The 17882-nt window shown below is 41.6% G+C and overlaps 1 protein-coding gene across 1 annotated transcript in view; it reads left to right on the top strand.

Moving 5' to 3' along the window:
* EDC4 (enhancer of mRNA decapping 4) overlaps positions 1–17882 on the top strand; it is a 425877-nt gene that overhangs the window by 33305 nt on the left and 374690 nt on the right. Inside the window, exon 5 of the mRNA XM_053715906.1 lies at positions 4190–4376. Within this exon, the coding sequence (XP_053571881.1) occupies positions 4190–4376 (187 nt within the window). The remainder of the gene's footprint in view (positions 1–4189; positions 4377–17882) is intronic.

Genomic DNA, 17882 nt, shown 5'->3' with positions numbered 1-17882 from the left:
TTCTTTACTTTATTTAATAGTACTTTAATGTAATACATAATACGTGTGGAGAAAGAATGTATACTTTTCATAGAAAACAGTAGTAGTTGTTTTGCTCATTGAGCCCTTTAGGATGGACACAATCCAGTAAGTATATCCACCTACATTCAGCTCTAAGTAGAGCTTGTTCAGGCTTGCCCCTTCTAATTCCTAGGGAGATTTTTTTTAATCCCCTGGCATTTGAGGTCTCTGGGGTTGGATTGATGGTGTAGTAAAAAGTGTGAAGCAACAGAGGAGAGCATTTTGCCATCTTCTTGATCTTTCATGGCATTCTTTATATTTCTGATGTGTTCTTGGAGTCTAATACGTAGTTTCTGCTGGTCATGCCCACATATATTTTGGAACATTACAGTATAGTGCATATACTACACTCTCGGTTGAACAGCTGATATAGCTCCTCATTTTGTGTTTGTCCAAAACGATCTTGGATCGTCTTTGTCTTCTTAATGTGGTTACATGTACAGCAGGTCCCACACGGAAAGGAGCCAGGGACAATTGATGTCTTGGTTCTGCCCACCTGGTAATGGCTACTGGACACCATCTTTTTAATATTTTGCATTCTCCTGTAGCCTATTTGAACTCTATCACCCACAATTGGTTTCAGAACTTGATCCATCGTCAGTATGTGCCAATGTTTGTTCATGATTTCACTTATTAGATTAATTTGTGGATTATATGTCAGTATTAACCCCTTAAGGACACGGCCATTTTTAAATTTCTTTCCCTTAAGGACCAGGGCTATTTTTACATTTCTGCGGTGTTTGTGTTTAGCTGTAATTTTCCTCTTACTCGTTTACTGTACCCACACATATTATATACCGTTTTTCTCGCCACTAAATGGACTTTCTAAAGATACCATTATTTTCATCATATCTTATAATTTACTATTAAAAATATTATAAAATATGAGGAAAAAATGGAAAAAAACACACTTTTTCTAACTTTGACCCCCAAAATCTGTTACACATCTACAACCACCAAAAAACAACCATGCTAAATAGTTTCTAAAATTTGTCCTGAGTTTAGAAATACCCAATGTTTACATATTCTTTGCTTTTTTTGCAAGTTATAGGGCCATAAATACAAGTAGCACTTTGCTATTTCAAAACCACTTTTTTTCAAAATGAGCGCTAGTTACATTGGAACCCTGATATCTGTCAGGAATACCTAAATATCCCTTGACATGTATGTATTTTTTTTTAGAAGACATCCCAAAGTATTGATCTAGGCCCATTTTGGTATATTTCATGCCACCATTTCACCGCCAAATGCGATCAAATAAAAAAAAATGTTCACTTTTTCACAAACTTTAGGTTTCTCACAGAAATTATTTACAAACAACTTGTGCAATTATGGCATAAATGGTTGTAAGTGCTTCTCTGGGATCCCCTTTGTTCAGAAATAGCAGACTTATATGGCTTTGGCGTTGCTTTTTGGTAATTAGAAGGCTGCTAAATGCCACTGCGCGCCACACGTGTTTTATGCCCAGCAGTGAAGGGGTTAATTAGGGAGCATGTAGGGAGCTTGTAGAGTTAATTTTAGCTTTAGTGTAGTGTAGTAGACAACCCAAAGTATTGATCTAGGCCCATTTTGGTAAATTTAATGCCACCATTTCACCGCCAAATGCGATCAAATTAAAAAAAAACGTAATTTTTTTCGCAATTTTAGGTTTCTCACTGAAATTATTTACAAACAGCTTGTGCAATTATAGCACAAATGGTTGTAAATGCTTCTCTGGTATCCCCTTTGTTCAGAAATAGCAGACATATATGGCTTTGGCAATGCTTTTTGGTAATTAGAAGGCTGCTAAATGCCGCTGCACATCACACGTGTATTATGGCTAGCAGTGAAGGGGTTAATTAGGGATCTTGTAGGGAGCTTGCAGGGTTAATTTTAGCTTTAGTGTAGAGATCAGCCTCCCACCTGACACATCAGACCCACTGATCCCTCCCAAACAGCTCTCTTCCCTCCCCCACCCCACAATTGTCCCCGCCATCTTAAGTACTGGCAGAAAGTCTGCCAGTACTAAAATAAAAGGTATCTTTTTTTTTTTTCTTTTTTTTTTTGGGAGCATATTTACATATGCTGCTGTGTAGGATCCCTCTTAGCCCCAAACCTCCCTGATCCCCCCCCAAACAGCTCTCTAACCCTCCCCCTCTACATTATTGGGAGCCATCTTGGGTACTGGCAGCTGTCTGCCAGTACCCAGTTTACAAAAAAAAATATATTTTTTTTTAAAGTATATTTTTTAATTTTTTCCCCACTTTTCTGTAGTGTAGCTTCCCCCCCCCCCCCAAGACTAAACCCCCACCCCCTCCCAGATCCCTTCGATTAACATATTTATCCCCCCTCTCTCCCTCTAAATATAAACCACTGTTCCATAGTGTAACGGTTCCCACCCGCTCCCTCCCCGTGCACGCGCCCGCCCGCCTCCCCTGTGCACGCGCGCGCGTCCGTGCGCGCCCCCCAGCAATCCCGCCCACGATCCCGCCCACGATCCCGCCCACCGGTCATCATCGATCGCCGCCCACCCGCCTCCCACGTCTGCTCCCACCCACCAACGATCGCGGCATCGATGTCCGGTGCAGAGAGGGCCACAGAGTGGCTCTCTCTGCATCGGATGGGGAAAAATGTTATTGCAGTGATGCCTCGATATCGAGGCATCACTACAATAACCGGAAAGCGGCTGGAAGCGATCAGGATCGCTTCCAGCCGCTTTCAACCCCAACGTCGTACAGGGTACGTCGCTGGTCTTTAAAGACCAGTTTGTGCAAGACGTACCCTGTACGACGCGTGTCGTTAAGGGGTTAATCTAGTTTGTTCATCCATTTTTCTTTTTTTCTGTAATAGATCTGCACAGTTGGTGTGCAAGGCTCTCAATTTGTTTTTTTTTTTATACTTCTATTATATCCTTTGTCAAGTAATCTGGTTTCCAGTTCCTTAGCTTGTAGATTGAATAGTTGTGTTTCACTACAGTTTCTCCTTATTCTAAGGAATTCTCCTACAGGTAAGGATTTTGTAGTGCCGGGAGCATGTGCACTGCTTTTGTGTAATACATTGTTGGTAGCAGTTTGTTTCCTGTAAAGGTCGGTTTGGATTTTACCATCTACGTCTTTAAATATGGCTAAATCCAAGAAATTAATTTCAGTTTGACTTATTGTATATGTTTAATATTCAGGGTGTTCTCATTCAGTTTTTGAAGGAATATTTCTAGATCCTCTTTGGTTTCTTCCCATAGAAATAGGATGTCCTCAATATACCGAATCCATAACGGTATTTGGTCTGTCTCTACTGTATGGGTATCTGAAAATACAATCTGTCTCTCCCACCACTCCTGGAATAGATTGGCATACGTCGGGGCACATGCTGTGCCCATCGCCGTACCTTGTACCTGTAAGCTGAACTGGCTGACAAAGGTGAAGAAGTTTTATCAGAGTATAAATTCCAACAGTTGAAGGATGAAATTATCATGAGTAGGTTATTCTTTAAATCCTTCCTCTAGGAAGAATTGTACAGGTTGGAGTCCTTTATTGTGTTCTATAGAGGTATACAGGGACTCAACATCCGCAGTTACCAACCATGTTTGTCTTGCTGTGATGTTATCAAGTTTATGCAATAGCTCCATGGTGTCTTTGACAAATGAGAGAAGGGCCTCAACAAATTCTCTCAATCTATGGTCTACATACTGACTGGCACATTAAGGGGGCAGTCTGCAGAGGTAAAAAGTGTATTAATATAACTTTGTTGGTTATGCAACACTGGGTAATAAAGGGATTATCTTTTTTTAAACAATAAAAATTCTGTAGTAGACTGTCCCTTTTTAATTTTGCATGCAGATCTTTTGCAATTCAGTGCATAATGTATGATGCTTAAATAAAACATTGGCTTTACTTTCTCTTTAATAATAAAACAAAATAGTTTACACACTGTTTTCTTATACTTACTTTTTTTAATCCCTTCTCGCTGTTAGGAAGGGGTTATGAAAGGGTTTCCATAAAAATATGAAAGGGTTTTCATGATTGGGATAAAAACAGTGTCCTTTATTTTTTAAATAATTTATTTATATATTTTATAAATATATATTTATTTTATATTTTATTTATTTATCTTTTTTTTTTTTTTTTTTTTTTTTTTTTTTTTACATTTGTAGGTGCCAATGGCTCAGCAATGGTCCGGGTTTTAAGTGTAACCACAGCAGAACGTATCCTCCTGAAGGGAATCACCGGAAGTGTTACGGACTTGGCATTTGCTCATCTGAATTCTAACCAGCTGGCTTGTCTGGACGAGGCTGGCAACCTTTTTGTGTGGCGTTTGACCATGGAGAAAGAGAAAATTCTGAATCCTTTTTAATGGGTTTGCTGAAACCATAGTGTACTGTTGACAGTAAAAGTGTTCATTTTTATTATAGTTATTTGTACATAAATAAATAATAGTAGTAATCAAAAGCCACAAGGTAGAACATGCTGGGATTTGATTTGTCATAGCAGAAACAACAGCATGTCTGCAGAAAGTATGACACATGCAGGAACGGTTAGCACTTGCTTTGGCTACATTGTGTAAGTTTTTTTTTTCCCCTTAGAACAGTGCATTCAGAGCAAAGTGCTGTTTAAAGCATACAGTCAAATATGGAGCATTGCAGCAAAGCGGCAGTGATTGGCTCTCAGGGATTTCTTCAACCCTGACCCCCTAGTTAGTCTGCAAATCTGTGTCTTCTGAATGTTAGATCTTCTTGTGAGCAATACACCTTTTGTTTATTACTACAGTTCTACCTTGTGATGTTAGACTAAGAGAAAGAGAAACAAATTTGAGACATTTTCAAAACTTTTTTTTTTGTTTGCAGCTAATTTGCAAAGCAATTTTCAACTGCTGCACTTTATTATAAAAGTTTTATTATTATTCTTTATTTATAAAGCGCCAACAGATTCCGCAGCGCTGTCCATGGGTAACAAAGATAAAAGGACAGTACAATATGAGACCCCAGACAAATTTAACAAACAAATACAGGGGGAATTGGGAGCCCTGTTCCCGTGGGAACTTACAATCTAAATGGTAGGAGTGTGAGAAACAGGAGGTGGGGACTGCAAGGGTGGGAATGATAGTGTGGAGTTAGATGAGGGCAACTATTAGGCAAGTGGAATTCATTAGTTACTGATTTGGTGATAGGCTTCCCTGAACAAAAAAGTCTTTAGGGTGCGTTTTTAAAGGAGGAGTGGTTGGGGGAAAGTCTGAGAGCTCTAGGAAGTGCGTTCCAGAGGGTTGGCGCCGCACAAGAGAAGTCCTGTAGTCTAGCATGGGAGGAGGTGATGGTAGAAGTTTTTAGGGGACGGGCTGGAGTATATATGTTGATGAGTGAGGACAGGTAGGGGGGTGCTGCATTGGTAAGGACTTTGTAGGTCAGTGTGAGAATTTTGAATTTAATTCTGCTGTGAATGGGGAGCCAGTGAAGGGACTCAGAGATGGGTGCAGCAGATACAGAGCGTCAGGAGAGGTGGATTAGCCTAGCAGGGGCATTTAGGATGGATTGAAGGGGGGATAGGTGGGAGAGAGGAAGGCCAGTTAGTTGGTTGTTACAGTAGTCAAGCGGGGAAATTTCTAGGGAATGGATTAGCTGTTTAGTAGTTTCAGCACTCAGAAAAGGACGAATTTTGGAGATATTGTGTAGGTGGTTGCGACAGGATGAAGAGAGCGATTGGATGTGGGGTTTAAAAGCTGTTTTACTCTCCAGTTAATCAACACATTGTAATTGAGCTGGTACTTTAGTGTAACTGCCTTATTTAAAATTGAATTTTATTTCAAAATTGCCCTCAGAAAATTTCGCAAAAAAAAATCTCATTGCAGAAAGTGAAGAAATGTTCTGCCTTTGGGAGCAGAAGACATGGATGATTGCTTGTTTGTGTAAGAACTCACTATAAAGTTCAAGCACTTAAAGGGACAGTCTACAACAGAATTGTTATTGTTTAAAAGATAGATAATACCTTTTATTACCCATTCCCCAGTTTTCCATAACCAACACCTTTATATTGATACACTTTTTACCTCTGTGATTACCTTGTATCTAAGCATCTTCTGACAGCCCCCTGATCACATTACTTTTTATTTATTATCTATTGACTTGCATTTTAGCCATTTAGTGCTGTGTTGTGCTGACTCTTAAATAACTCCTTGGGACGGGAGCACAATGTTATCTATATGGCCCACATGAACTAGCAGTCTCCAGTTGTGAAAAGCAAATAAAAAAAAAGCATGTGATAAGAGGCTGTCTGTAGTGGCTTAGAAACAGTCAGACATTTAGAGGTTTAAATGTTATAAAGTATATTAATATAACAATGTTGGTTGTGCAAAGCTTGGGAATGGGTAGTAAAGGTGTTATCAATCTTTTTAAACAATAACAATTAAAGTGTTGACTGTACTTTAAGGAAGTGTTCCAGTTCTGTAAAATGGATATTAAATGGGGTTTTTTTCTGTTACACTTTAAAGTACCCTCTTTTAGATATATTGGCTTTTTTGGCCCATGACCTTTGTGTCTCTAGTGATGAGTTGTGAACAAATATATGCATTACCTGTTCGTTTTGATATCTACAAATGTATAAACCTTTTCTTCTATAAGGTATGACGAGTCCTCTGATTCATCCTTTACTTGTGGGATATTATCCTCCTGCTAACAGGAAGTGGCAAAGAGCACCACAGCAGAGCTGTCTATATAGCTCCTCCCTTAGCTCCACCCCCCCAGTCATTCTCTTTGCCTACTCTAAGTACTAGGAAGGGTAAAGTGAAAGAGGTGATAAAATATTAGTTTTTATTTTAAATGGTACCGGTGTGTACTATTTACTCTCAGGCAGCAGATGGATGAAGACTTCTGCCTGGAGGTTGATGATCTTAGCATTTGTCACTAAGATCCAGAGCAGTTCCCACAGAGGCTGAGAAGTACAAAAAACTTCAGTGTGAGGAACGTTTTCATGCTATATAGCAGTGAGGTATGTTCAGTCATTTTTTCTGGAGAGACTGTGTATTTCAGAAAGGCTGACAGAATCCCCATGAGGGTAAGGGTAAGCAGTAATCATAAGAGTTATAGAAGGGTATTACTAAGCTTGCATAAGGGGCTAATTAAAAAAATGGTTGACACTGAGTTTTTGAATGTTTGTGGGCAAACGTTTTGTGAACTGGGAGTACTGTTAACGTTTTTTTGGGCAATAACGTTTTTTGGCAACTTTATTGAGGGTACACTTGGCTTATTTTTTGGGTCTCAGAACCAGTGTTCCCTCTAAGGACAGTTTTGTGTGCAGCCCAGCAGTGAAACGGTTAACGAGAGAGCCATACCTTGCCATCTGCATTCTGCAGAGTTTGCTAATTGCAGGGTGTGGTTACCTAATTAACTGTTTCACTGCTGGGCCGCACACAAAACTGGCCTTAGAGGGAACACTGCTCAGAACCCACATGGCTAGTTTAAAACCACTCTGGTGCGGTTCTTTGAAGCTGTAAAAACATTGAGTGAGATGGGCGGGGCCTATTTTCGCGCCTCAGATGCGCAGTTGTATTTACTTAGCAAGCTCCAACTCTGGAGGGCCCTTGTGTGGAAGTATTGGGCCAAATCGAAACTTTAACCCCATTTTTTCCAATCCCTGAGGGCGTTGTTTCCGGATTTAGGCTTTATCAATCCGGTTTGCACAATAAAGGGTTAACTGTTTGTTTTTCTTGTGGGGCAAACTTAACTACACAAATTGAGTCTTATATAAAAAATTTGAAAAGATTGGTGTATTTTAAAGCAGTTTTGCAGAACGTGTATGCTTTTTTTTTTTCTCTTAAAGGCACAGTACCGTTTTTTAAGATTATTTTTTCACTAAATAAAGTGTTTTCAAGCTTGTTTGTAGTCATTACTAGCCTGTTCAACATGTCTGACATTGAGGAAAGTCAATGTTCAATATGTTTAGAAGCCATGGTGGAACCCCCACTTAGAATGTGTCCCTCATGCACTGAAAGGTCAATAAATTGCAAAGAACATATTTTAGCTACTAAAAGTATGTCACAGGATGATTCTCAGTCAGAAGGGAATCAGGTTATGCCATCTAATTCTCCCCAAGTGTCACAACCATTAACGCCTGCACAAGCGACGCCAAGTACTTCTAGTGCGTCTAATTCTTTCACCCTGCAAGATATGGCCGCAGTTATGAATACTACCCTCACAGAGGTTTTATCTAAGCTGCCTGGGTTGCATGGGAAGCGCAGTAGGTCCGGTGTGAGAACAAATGCTGAGCCCTCTGACGCTTTAGTAGCCATATCCGATGTACCCTCACAATGTTCTGAGTTGGGGGTGAGGGATTTGCTGTCTGAGGGAGAGATTTCTGATTCAGGAAAAATTTTCCCTCAGACAGACTCGGATATGACGGCTTTTAAATTTAAACTAGAACACCTCCGCTTGTTGCTCAGGGAGGTTTTAGCGACTCTGGATGATTGTGACCCTATTGTAGTTCCAGAGAAATTGTGTAAAATGGACCGATTTCTAGAGGTTCCTGCCTGCACTGATGTTTTTCCGGTCCCTAAGAGGATTTCGGACATTGTTACTAAGGAGTGGGATAGACCAGGTATTCCGTTCGCTCCCCCTCCTACTTTTAAGAAAATGTTTCCCATATCAGACACCATGCGGGATTCGTGGCAGACGGTCCCTAAGGTGGAGGGAGCTATTTCTACTCTGGCTAAGCGTACAACTATACCTATTGAGGAAAATTGTGCTTTCAAATATCCTATGGATAAAAAATTAGAGGGTCTCCTAAAGAAAATATTTGTTCATCAGGGTTTTCTTCTCCAACCTATAGCGTGCATTGTTCCTGTAACTACTGCAGCTGCTTTTTGGTTCGAGGCTCTGGAGGAGGCCCTTCAGGTTGAGACCCCATTAGATGATATTCTGGATAGAATTAGGGCTCTCAAGCTAGCTAATTCTTTCATTACAGATGCCGCTTTTCAACTGGCTAAATTAGCGGCAAAGAATTCAGGTTTTGCCATTTTAGCGCGTAGAGCGTTATGGCTTAAGTCCTGGTCTGCTGATATGTCATCAAAATCTAAGCTTTTAGCCATCCCTTTCAAAGGTAAGACCCTATTCGGGCCTGAACTGAAAGAGATCATTTCAGACATCACTGGAGGGAAAGGCCATGCCCTTCCTCAGGATAAGACAAATAAGATGAGGACCAAACAAAATAATTTTCGTTCCTTTCGAAACTTCAAGGGTGCTCCCTCTTCCCCTGCTGCAATACAAGAGGGGAATTTTGCTCAATCCAAGTCAGTCTGGAGACCTAACCAGACTTGGAACAAAGGTAAACAGGCCAAGAAGCCCGCTGCTGCCACCAAGACAGCATGAAGGGGTAGCCCCCGATCCGGGACCGGATCTAGTAGGGGGCAGACTTTCTCTCTTTGCTCAGACAAGAGACGTTCAGGATTCCTGGGCGTTAGAAATCGTAACCCAGGGGTATCTTCTAGATTTCAAGGATTCTCCTCCAATGGTGAGATTCCATCTTTCTCAATTGTCTGTAAACCAGACAAAAATAGAGGCGTTCTTACGCTGTGTAGAAGACCTATATTCCATGAGAGTGATCTGCCTAGTTCCGGAAACAGAACAGGGGCAAGGGTTCTACTCCAATCTGTTTGTGGTTCCCAAAAAAGAGGGAACTTTCAGACCAATTTTGGATCTCAAGATCCTAAACAAATTCCTCAGAGTCCCATCCTTCAAGATGGAGACCATTTGGACTATTTTACCAATGATCCAGGAGGGTCAATATATGACCACCGTGGACTTAAAGGATGCGTATCTACACATCCCTATACACAAAGATCATCACCGGTTCCTCAGGTTCGCCTTCCTGGACAAGCATTACCAGTTTGTGGCTCTTCCCTTCGGGTTGGCCACAGCTCCCAGAATTTTCACAAAGGTGCTAGGGTCCCTTCTGGCGGTTGTAAGGCATAGCAGTGGCGCCTTATCTGGATGATATCTTAATTCAGGCGTCAACGTACCAACTATCCAAATCTCACACGGACATCGTGTTGGCTTTTCTAAGATCTCACGGGTGGAAGGTGAACGTAAAAAAAAGTTCACTTATCCCTCTCACAAGAGTTCCATTCCTGGGAACTCTGATAGATTCGGTGGACATGAGAATTTTTCTGACGGAAGTCAGGAAATCAAAGATTTTAACCACCTGCCGAGCTCTTCATTCCATTCCTCGGCCGTCAGTGGCTCAGTGTATGGAGGTAATCAGACTAATGGTAGCGGCAATGGACATAGTTCCGTTTGCTCGCTTGCATCTTAGACCACTGCAACTATGCATGCTCAAACAGTGGAATGGGGATTATGCAGATGTATCTCCTCAGATAAATCTGGATCAAGAGACAAGAGACTCTCTTCTTTGGTGGTTGTCACAGGATCATCTGTCCCAGGGAATGTGTTTCCGCAGGCCAGCATGGGTCATAGTGACGACGGACGCCAGCCTATTGGGCTGGGGTGCAGTCTGGAATTCCATGAAAGCACAGGGTTTGTGGACTCAGGAGGAGGCTCTCCTCCCGATAAATATTCTAGAACTGAGAGCGATATTCAACGCGCTTCAGGCGCGGCCTCAGCTTGCTTCGGCCAGATTCATAAGATTCCAGTCGGACAATATCACGACTGTAGCATATACCAATCATCAGGGGGGAACAAAGAGTTCTCTAGCGATGATAGAAGTTGCCAAAATAATTCGATGGGCAGAGACTCACTCTTGCCATCTATCAGCAATCTATATCCCAGGAGTGGAGAACTGGGAAGCGGATTTTCTAAGTCGTCAAACTTTTCATCCGGGGGAGTGGGAACTCCATCCGGAGGTGTTTGCACAATTGATTCATCAATGGGGCACACCGGAATTGGATCTGATGGCGTCTCGTCAGAATGCCAAACTTCCTTGTTATGGGTCCAGATCAAGGGATCCTCAGGCAGTACTGATAGATGCTCTAGAAGTTCCCTGGTCGTTCAACCTGACATGTGTTTCCACCATTTCCTCTCCCTCCTCGTTTAATTGCCAGAATCAAACAGGAGAGAGCTTCAGTGATTTTGATAGCACCTGCGTGGCCACGCAGGACTTGGTATGCAGACCTGGTAGAGATGTCATCTCTTCCACCATGGACTTTGCCACTGAGGCAGGACCTTCTGATTCAAGGTCCGTTCCAGCATCCAAATCTAGTTTCTCTGCGGCTGACTGGAGATTGAACGCTTGATTTTATCCAAGCGGGGATTCTCTGAGTCGTTCATAGATACCTTGATTCAGGCTCGATAGCCTGTCACTAGGAAAATTTATCATAAGATATGGCGTAAATATCTTTATTGATGCAAATCCAAAGACTACTCATGGAGTAAGAATTGGATTCCTAGGATTTTGTCCTTTCTCCAAGAAGGATTGGAGAAGGGGCTATCAGCTGGTTCCCTAAAGGGACAGATATCTACTTTATCAATTTTAATGCACAAGCGTCTGGCAGATGTTCCAGACGTTCAGTCGTTCTGTCAGGCTTTAGTTAGTATCAAACCTGTGTTTAGACCTGTTGCTCCGCCATGGAGTTTGAATTTAGTTCTTAAAGTTCTTTAAGGGGTTCCGTTTCAACCTATGCATTCCATAGATATTAAGCTTCTATCTTTGAAAGTTCTGGTTTTAGTTGCTATCTCTTCGGCTCGAACAGTTTCTGAACTATCTGCATTGCAATGCGACTCGCCTTATCTTGTTTTCCATGCTGATAAGGTGGTTTTGCGTACCAAACCTGGATTCTTTCCTAAGGTTGTTACTAATAAGAATATTAATCAGGAGATTATTGTTCCGTCTCTGTGTCCTAATCCTTCCTCTAAGAAGGACCGTCTGTTGCACAACTTGGACGTAGTTCGTGCTTTGAAGTTTTACTTCCAAGCGACCAGATTTCCGTCAAACATCTTCTTTGTTTGTTGTCTATTCTGGAAAACGTAGAGGGGTGTGTGTGTGTGTATGTATGTATGTATATATATGTGTATATGTATATGTGTATATATATATGTATGTATATGTATATGTATATATACAGGGAGTGCAGAATTATTAGGCAAGTTGTATTTTTGAGGTTTAATTTTATTATTGAAAAACAACCATGTTCTCAATGAACCCAAAAAACTCATTAATATCAAAGCTGAATAGTTTTTAGTTTGTTTTTAGTTATAGCTATTTTAGGGGGATATCTGTGTGTGCAGGTGACTTTTACTGTGCATAATTATTAGGCAACTTAACAAAAAACAAATATATACCCATTTCAATTATTTATTTTTACCAGTGAAACCAATATAACATCTCAACATTCACAAATATACATTTCTGACATTCAAAAACAAAACAAAAACAAATCAGTGACCAATATAGCCACCTTTCTTTGCAAGGACACTCAAAAGCCTGCCATCCATGGATTCTGTCAGTGTTTTGATCTGTTCACCATCAACATTGCGTGCAGCAGCAACCACAGCCTCCCAGACACTGTTCAGAGAGGTGTACTGTTTTCCCTCCTTGTAAAGCTCACATTTGATGATGGACCACAGGTTCTCAATGGGGTTCAGATCAGGTGAACAAGGAGGCCATGTCATTAGATTTTCTTCTTTTATACCCTTTCTTGCCAGCCACGCTGTGGAGTACTTGGAACCGTGTGATGGAGCATTGTCCTGCATGAAAATCATGTTTTTCTTGAAGGATGCAGACTTCTTCCTGTACCACTGCTTGAAGAAGGTGTCTTCCAGAAACTGGCAGTAGGACTGGGAGTTGAGCTTGACTCCATCCTCAACCCGAAAAGGCCCCACAAGCTCATCTTTGATGATACCAGCCCAAACCAGTACTCCACCTCCACCTTGCTGGCGTCTGAGTCGGACTGGAGCTCTCTGCCCTTTACCAATCCAGCCACGGGCCCATCCATCTGGCCCATCAAGACTCACTCTCATTTCATCAGTCCATAAAACCTTAGAAAAATCAGTCTTGAGATATTTCTTGGCCCAGTCTTGACGTTTCAGCTTGTGTGTCTTGTTCAGTGGTGGTTGTCTTTCAGCCTTTCTTACCTTGGCCATGTCTCTGAGTATTGCACACCTTGTGCTTTTGGGCACTCCAGTGATGTTGCAGCTCTGAAATATGGCCAAACTGGTGGCAAGTGGCATCTTGGCAGCTGCACGCTTGACTATTCTCAGTTCATGGGCAGTTATTTTGCGCCTTGGTTTTTCCACACGCTTCTTGCGACCCTGTTGACTATTTTGAATGAAACGCTTGTTCGATGATCACGCTTCAGAAGCTTTGCAATTTTAAGAGTGCTGCATCCCTTTGCAAGATATCTCACTATTTTTGACTTTTCTGAGCCTGTCAAGTCCTTCTTTTGACCCATTTTGCCAAAGGAAAGGAAGTTGTCTAATAATTATGCACACCTGATATAGGGTGTTGATGTCATTAGACCACACTCCTTCTCATTACAGAGATGCACATCACCTAATATGCTTAATTGGTAGTAGGCTTTCGAGCCTATACAGCTTGGAGTAAGACAACATGCATAAAGAGGATGATGTGGTCAAAATACTCATTTGCCTAATAATTCTGCACTCCCTGTATATATGTTTATATATATATGTGTGTGTATGTATATGTAATATATATATATATATATATATATAATATTTTTTTTTTTTTTTTTTTTATATGACCTAGGTGTATGCAATTGTGTTGCAAGTCCTGATTATTATTTCATAAAAAAAAAGTCACGTTATACCCTGACAAAAAATATTATGGCCAAAAAAGAGCCTAAATCCTGTGTGTGTGTGTGGGGGCAGCGGGGGGCAGCAGAATTTTCCGTGCCTAGGGCAGCACTAATCCTAAATACACCATTGTGACCGTGTGATTACTGTGCTTGATTGGCCAGCAAACTTGCCTGACCTGAACCCCATAGAGAATCTATGGGGCATTGCCAAGAGAAAGATGAGACATGAGACCGAACAATGCAGAAGAGCTGAAGGCCACCATTGAAGCATCCTGGTCTTCCTTAACACCTCAGCAGTGCCACAGGCTGATACTGCCTCAATGCGGCGTGGCATGGAAGCTAATTGCTGCAAAAGGGGCCCAAACCAAGTACTGAGTACATACAGTATGCATGCTTATAGTTTTCAGAGGTCCGATATTGTTCTATGTACAATCCTTGTTTTATTGATTGCATGTAATATTCTAATTTTCTGAGATTGTGGATTTGGGGTTTTCATGAGCTGTAAGCCATAATCATCACAATTATGACAAATCACAGCTTGAACTATCTTGCTTTGCATGTAATGAGTCTATCTCATATATTAGTTTCACCTTTTAAGTTGCATTAGTGAAATAAATGAACTTTCTCTTGTTAAGTGTGTTCAGTCCACGGGTCATCCATTACTTATGGGATATATTCTCCTTCCCAACAGGAAGTTGCAAGAGGATCACCCAAGCAGAGCTGCTATATAGCTCCACCCCTCACATGTCATATCCAGTCATTCTCTTGCAAGTCTCAACAAAGGAGGTTGTGAGAGGAGACAGGAGTAACATTCTTCAATCAAAAGTTTATTATTTTAAAATAGCACCGGAGTGTGCTGTTTGTTCTCTCAGGCAGTATTTAGGAGAAGAATCTGCCTGCGTTTTTTCTATGATCTTAGCAGACGTAACTAAGATCCACTGGCTGTTCTTGCACATTCTGAGGAGTGGGGTACTTTCAGAGAAGGGAATAGCATGCGGGGTCCCCCGCAAATGAGGTATGTACAGTAAAATATTTTCTAGGAATGGAATTGACTATGAAAACACTGCTGTTACACATATGACTTAAGTACAGCCTTTAATGCAGTAGTAGCGACTGGTATCAGGCTGATAAATGTATGCGCAGTTGAGTTATTTTCTAGGGACTAGAATTTAACTTTAAATACTGTTAGTACTGAAATAAATGTATGAGCCTTAACTGCAGTAGAAGCGACTGGTAGCAGGCTTAGTGATAACTTTGCATAACACTGGAAAGTTGTTATTTAAAACGTTTACTGGCATGTTATTAGTTTTGTGAGGTACTTTGGTGATAAATCTTTTTGGGCATGATTTTTTTCCACATGGCTAACGTATTGCATAGACACCGTTATATCAGGTCTCCCACTGTTGTGATATGAGTGGGAGGGACCTTTTTTTAGCGCCTTGTTGCGCAGTTAAAATTCTAGCACAGTCTTCCTGCTTCTTCCTCTTTGATCCAGGACGTCTCCAGAGAGCTCAGGGGTCTTCAAAATTCATTTTTGAGGGAGGTAATAAGTCACAGCAGACCTTTGACAGTGTGTTTGACTGTGAAAAAAGCGTTAAATCTTAAATTGATTATCCGTTTTGGGTATTGAGGGGTTAATCATCCTTTTGCTAATGGGTGCAATCCTCTGCTAATTTCATATATTTACTGTTTAAAATTGGTTGCTATAACCGTATTAGTTCGTTGTTATTTCAACTGTGACAGTTTTTTTGTGTTTTTTAAAAGCGCTGCAGCGTTTTTTATATTGCTTGTAAACTTATTGAAAGAAATTTCCAAGCTTGATAGCTTCATTGCTAGTCTGTTTAAACATGTCTGACACAGATGAATCTGCTTGCTCATTATGTTTAAAGGCCAATGTGGAGCCCAATAGAAATGTGTACCAATTGTATTGATGTTACTTTAAATAAAAGTCTGTCTTTACCGGTAAAGAAATTATCACCAGACAACGAGGGGGAAGTTATGCCGCCTAACTCTCCTCACGTGTCAGTACCTTTGCCTCCCGCTCAGGAGGTGCGTGCGATTGTGGCGCCAAGCACATCAAGGCACTTACAAATCACTTTACAAGATATGGCTAATGTTATGAAAGAAGTATTATCTAATTTGCCTGAGTTAAGAGGCAAGCGCGATAGCTCTGGGTTAAGAACAGAGCGCGCTGATGATATGAGGGCCATGTCTGACACTGCGTCACAATTTGCAGAACATGAGGATGGAGAGCTTCATTCTGTGGGTGACGGATCTGATCCAGGGAGACCGGATTCAGACATTTAAAATTTTAAATTTAAGCTTGAGAACCTCCGTGTATTACTAGGGGAGGTATTAGCGGCTCTGAATGATTGCGACACGGTTGCAATCCCAGAGAAATTATGTAGGCTGGATAAATACTATGTGGTACCGGTGTGTACTGACGTTTTTCCTATACCTAAAAGGCTTACAGAGATTATTAACAAGGAGTGGGATAAACCCGGTGTGCCTTTTTCCCCTCCTCCGATATTTAGAAAAATGTTCCCAATAGACGCCACCACACGAGACTTATGGCAGACGGTCCCTAAGGTGGAGGGAGCAGTTTCTACTTTAGCCAAGCGTACCACTATTCCGGTGGAGGATAGTTGTGCTTTCTCAGATCCAATGGATAAAAAATTAGATGGTTACCTTAAGAAAATGTTTGTTCAACAAGGTTTTATATTACAGCCCCTTGCATGCATTGCGCCCGTCAGTGCTGCAGCGGCTTTCTGGTTTGAGTCTCTGGAAGAGGCTATTCGCACAGCACCATTGGATGAGACTTTGAACAAGCTTAAAGCCCTTAAGCTAGCTAATGCATTTGTTTCGGATGCCGTTGTGCATTTAACCAAACTAACGGCTAAGAACTCCGGATTCGCCATTCAGGCGCGCAGAGCGCTATGGCTTAAATCCTGGTCAGCAGATGTAACCTCTAAATCTAAATTGCTTAATATTCCTTTCAAAGGGCAAACCTTATTCGGGCCCGGCTTGAAGGAGATTATTGCTGACATTACTGGAGGTAAGGGTCACACCCTTCCTCAGGACAGGGCCAAATCAAAGGCCAAACAGTCTAGTTTTTGTGCCTTTCGTAATTTCAAGGCAGGAGCAGCATCAACTTCCTCCGCTCCAAAACAGGAAGGAACTGCTGCTCGTTACAGACAGGGTTGGAAAAGCAACCAGTCCTGGAACAAGGGCAAGCAGGCCAGAAAGCCTACTTCTGCCCCTAAGACAGCATGAAGAGAGGGCCCCCTATCCAGAAACGGATCTAGTGGGGGGGGGCAGACTTTCTCTCTTCGCCCAGGCTTGGGCAAGAGATGTCCAGGATCCCTGGGCGTTGGAGATTATATCTCAGGGATACCTTCTGGACTTCAAAGCTTCTCCTCCACAAGGGAGATTTCATCTTTCAAGGTTATCAGCAAACCAAATAAAGAAAGAGGCTTTTCTTCACTGTGTACAAGACCTCCTAGTAATGGGGGTGATCCACCCAGTTCCGCGGACGGAACAAGGGCAAGGATTTTACTCAAATCTGTTTGTGGTTCCCAAGAAAGAGGGAACCTTCAGACCAATCTTGGACCTAAAGATCTTAAACAAATTCCTAAGAGTTCCATTATTCAAAATGGAGACTATTCGAACCATCCTACCCATGATCCAAGAGAGGGTCAGTATATGACCACAGTGGACTTAAAGGATGCCTACCTTCACATACCGATTCACAAAGATCATTATCGGTACCTGAGGTTTGCCTTTCTAGACAGGCATTACCAGTTTGTAGCTCTTCCCTTCGGGTTAGCTACGGCCCCGAGAATTTTTACAAAGGTTCTGGGCTCGCTTCTGGCGGTACTAAGACCGCGAGGCATAGCGGTGGCTCCGTACTTAGACGACATTCTGATACAAGCGTCAAGTTTTTAAAACGCAAAGTCTCATACAGAGATAGTTCTAGCATTTCTGAGGTCGCATGGGTGGAAAGTGAACATGGAAAAGAGTTCTCTGTTACCACTCGCAAGGGTTCCCTTTCTAGGGACTCTTATAGATTCTGTAGAGATGAAAATTTACCTGAC

This window comes from Bombina bombina, chromosome 1 (assembly GCF_027579735.1).
Source record: "Bombina bombina isolate aBomBom1 chromosome 1, aBomBom1.pri, whole genome shotgun sequence".
NCBI classification, from domain to species: domain Eukaryota; kingdom Metazoa; phylum Chordata; class Amphibia; order Anura; family Bombinatoridae; genus Bombina; species Bombina bombina.
The sequence above is the reverse complement of the archived record's forward strand: the minus strand, read 5'-3'. Positions and strand labels throughout refer to the sequence as shown.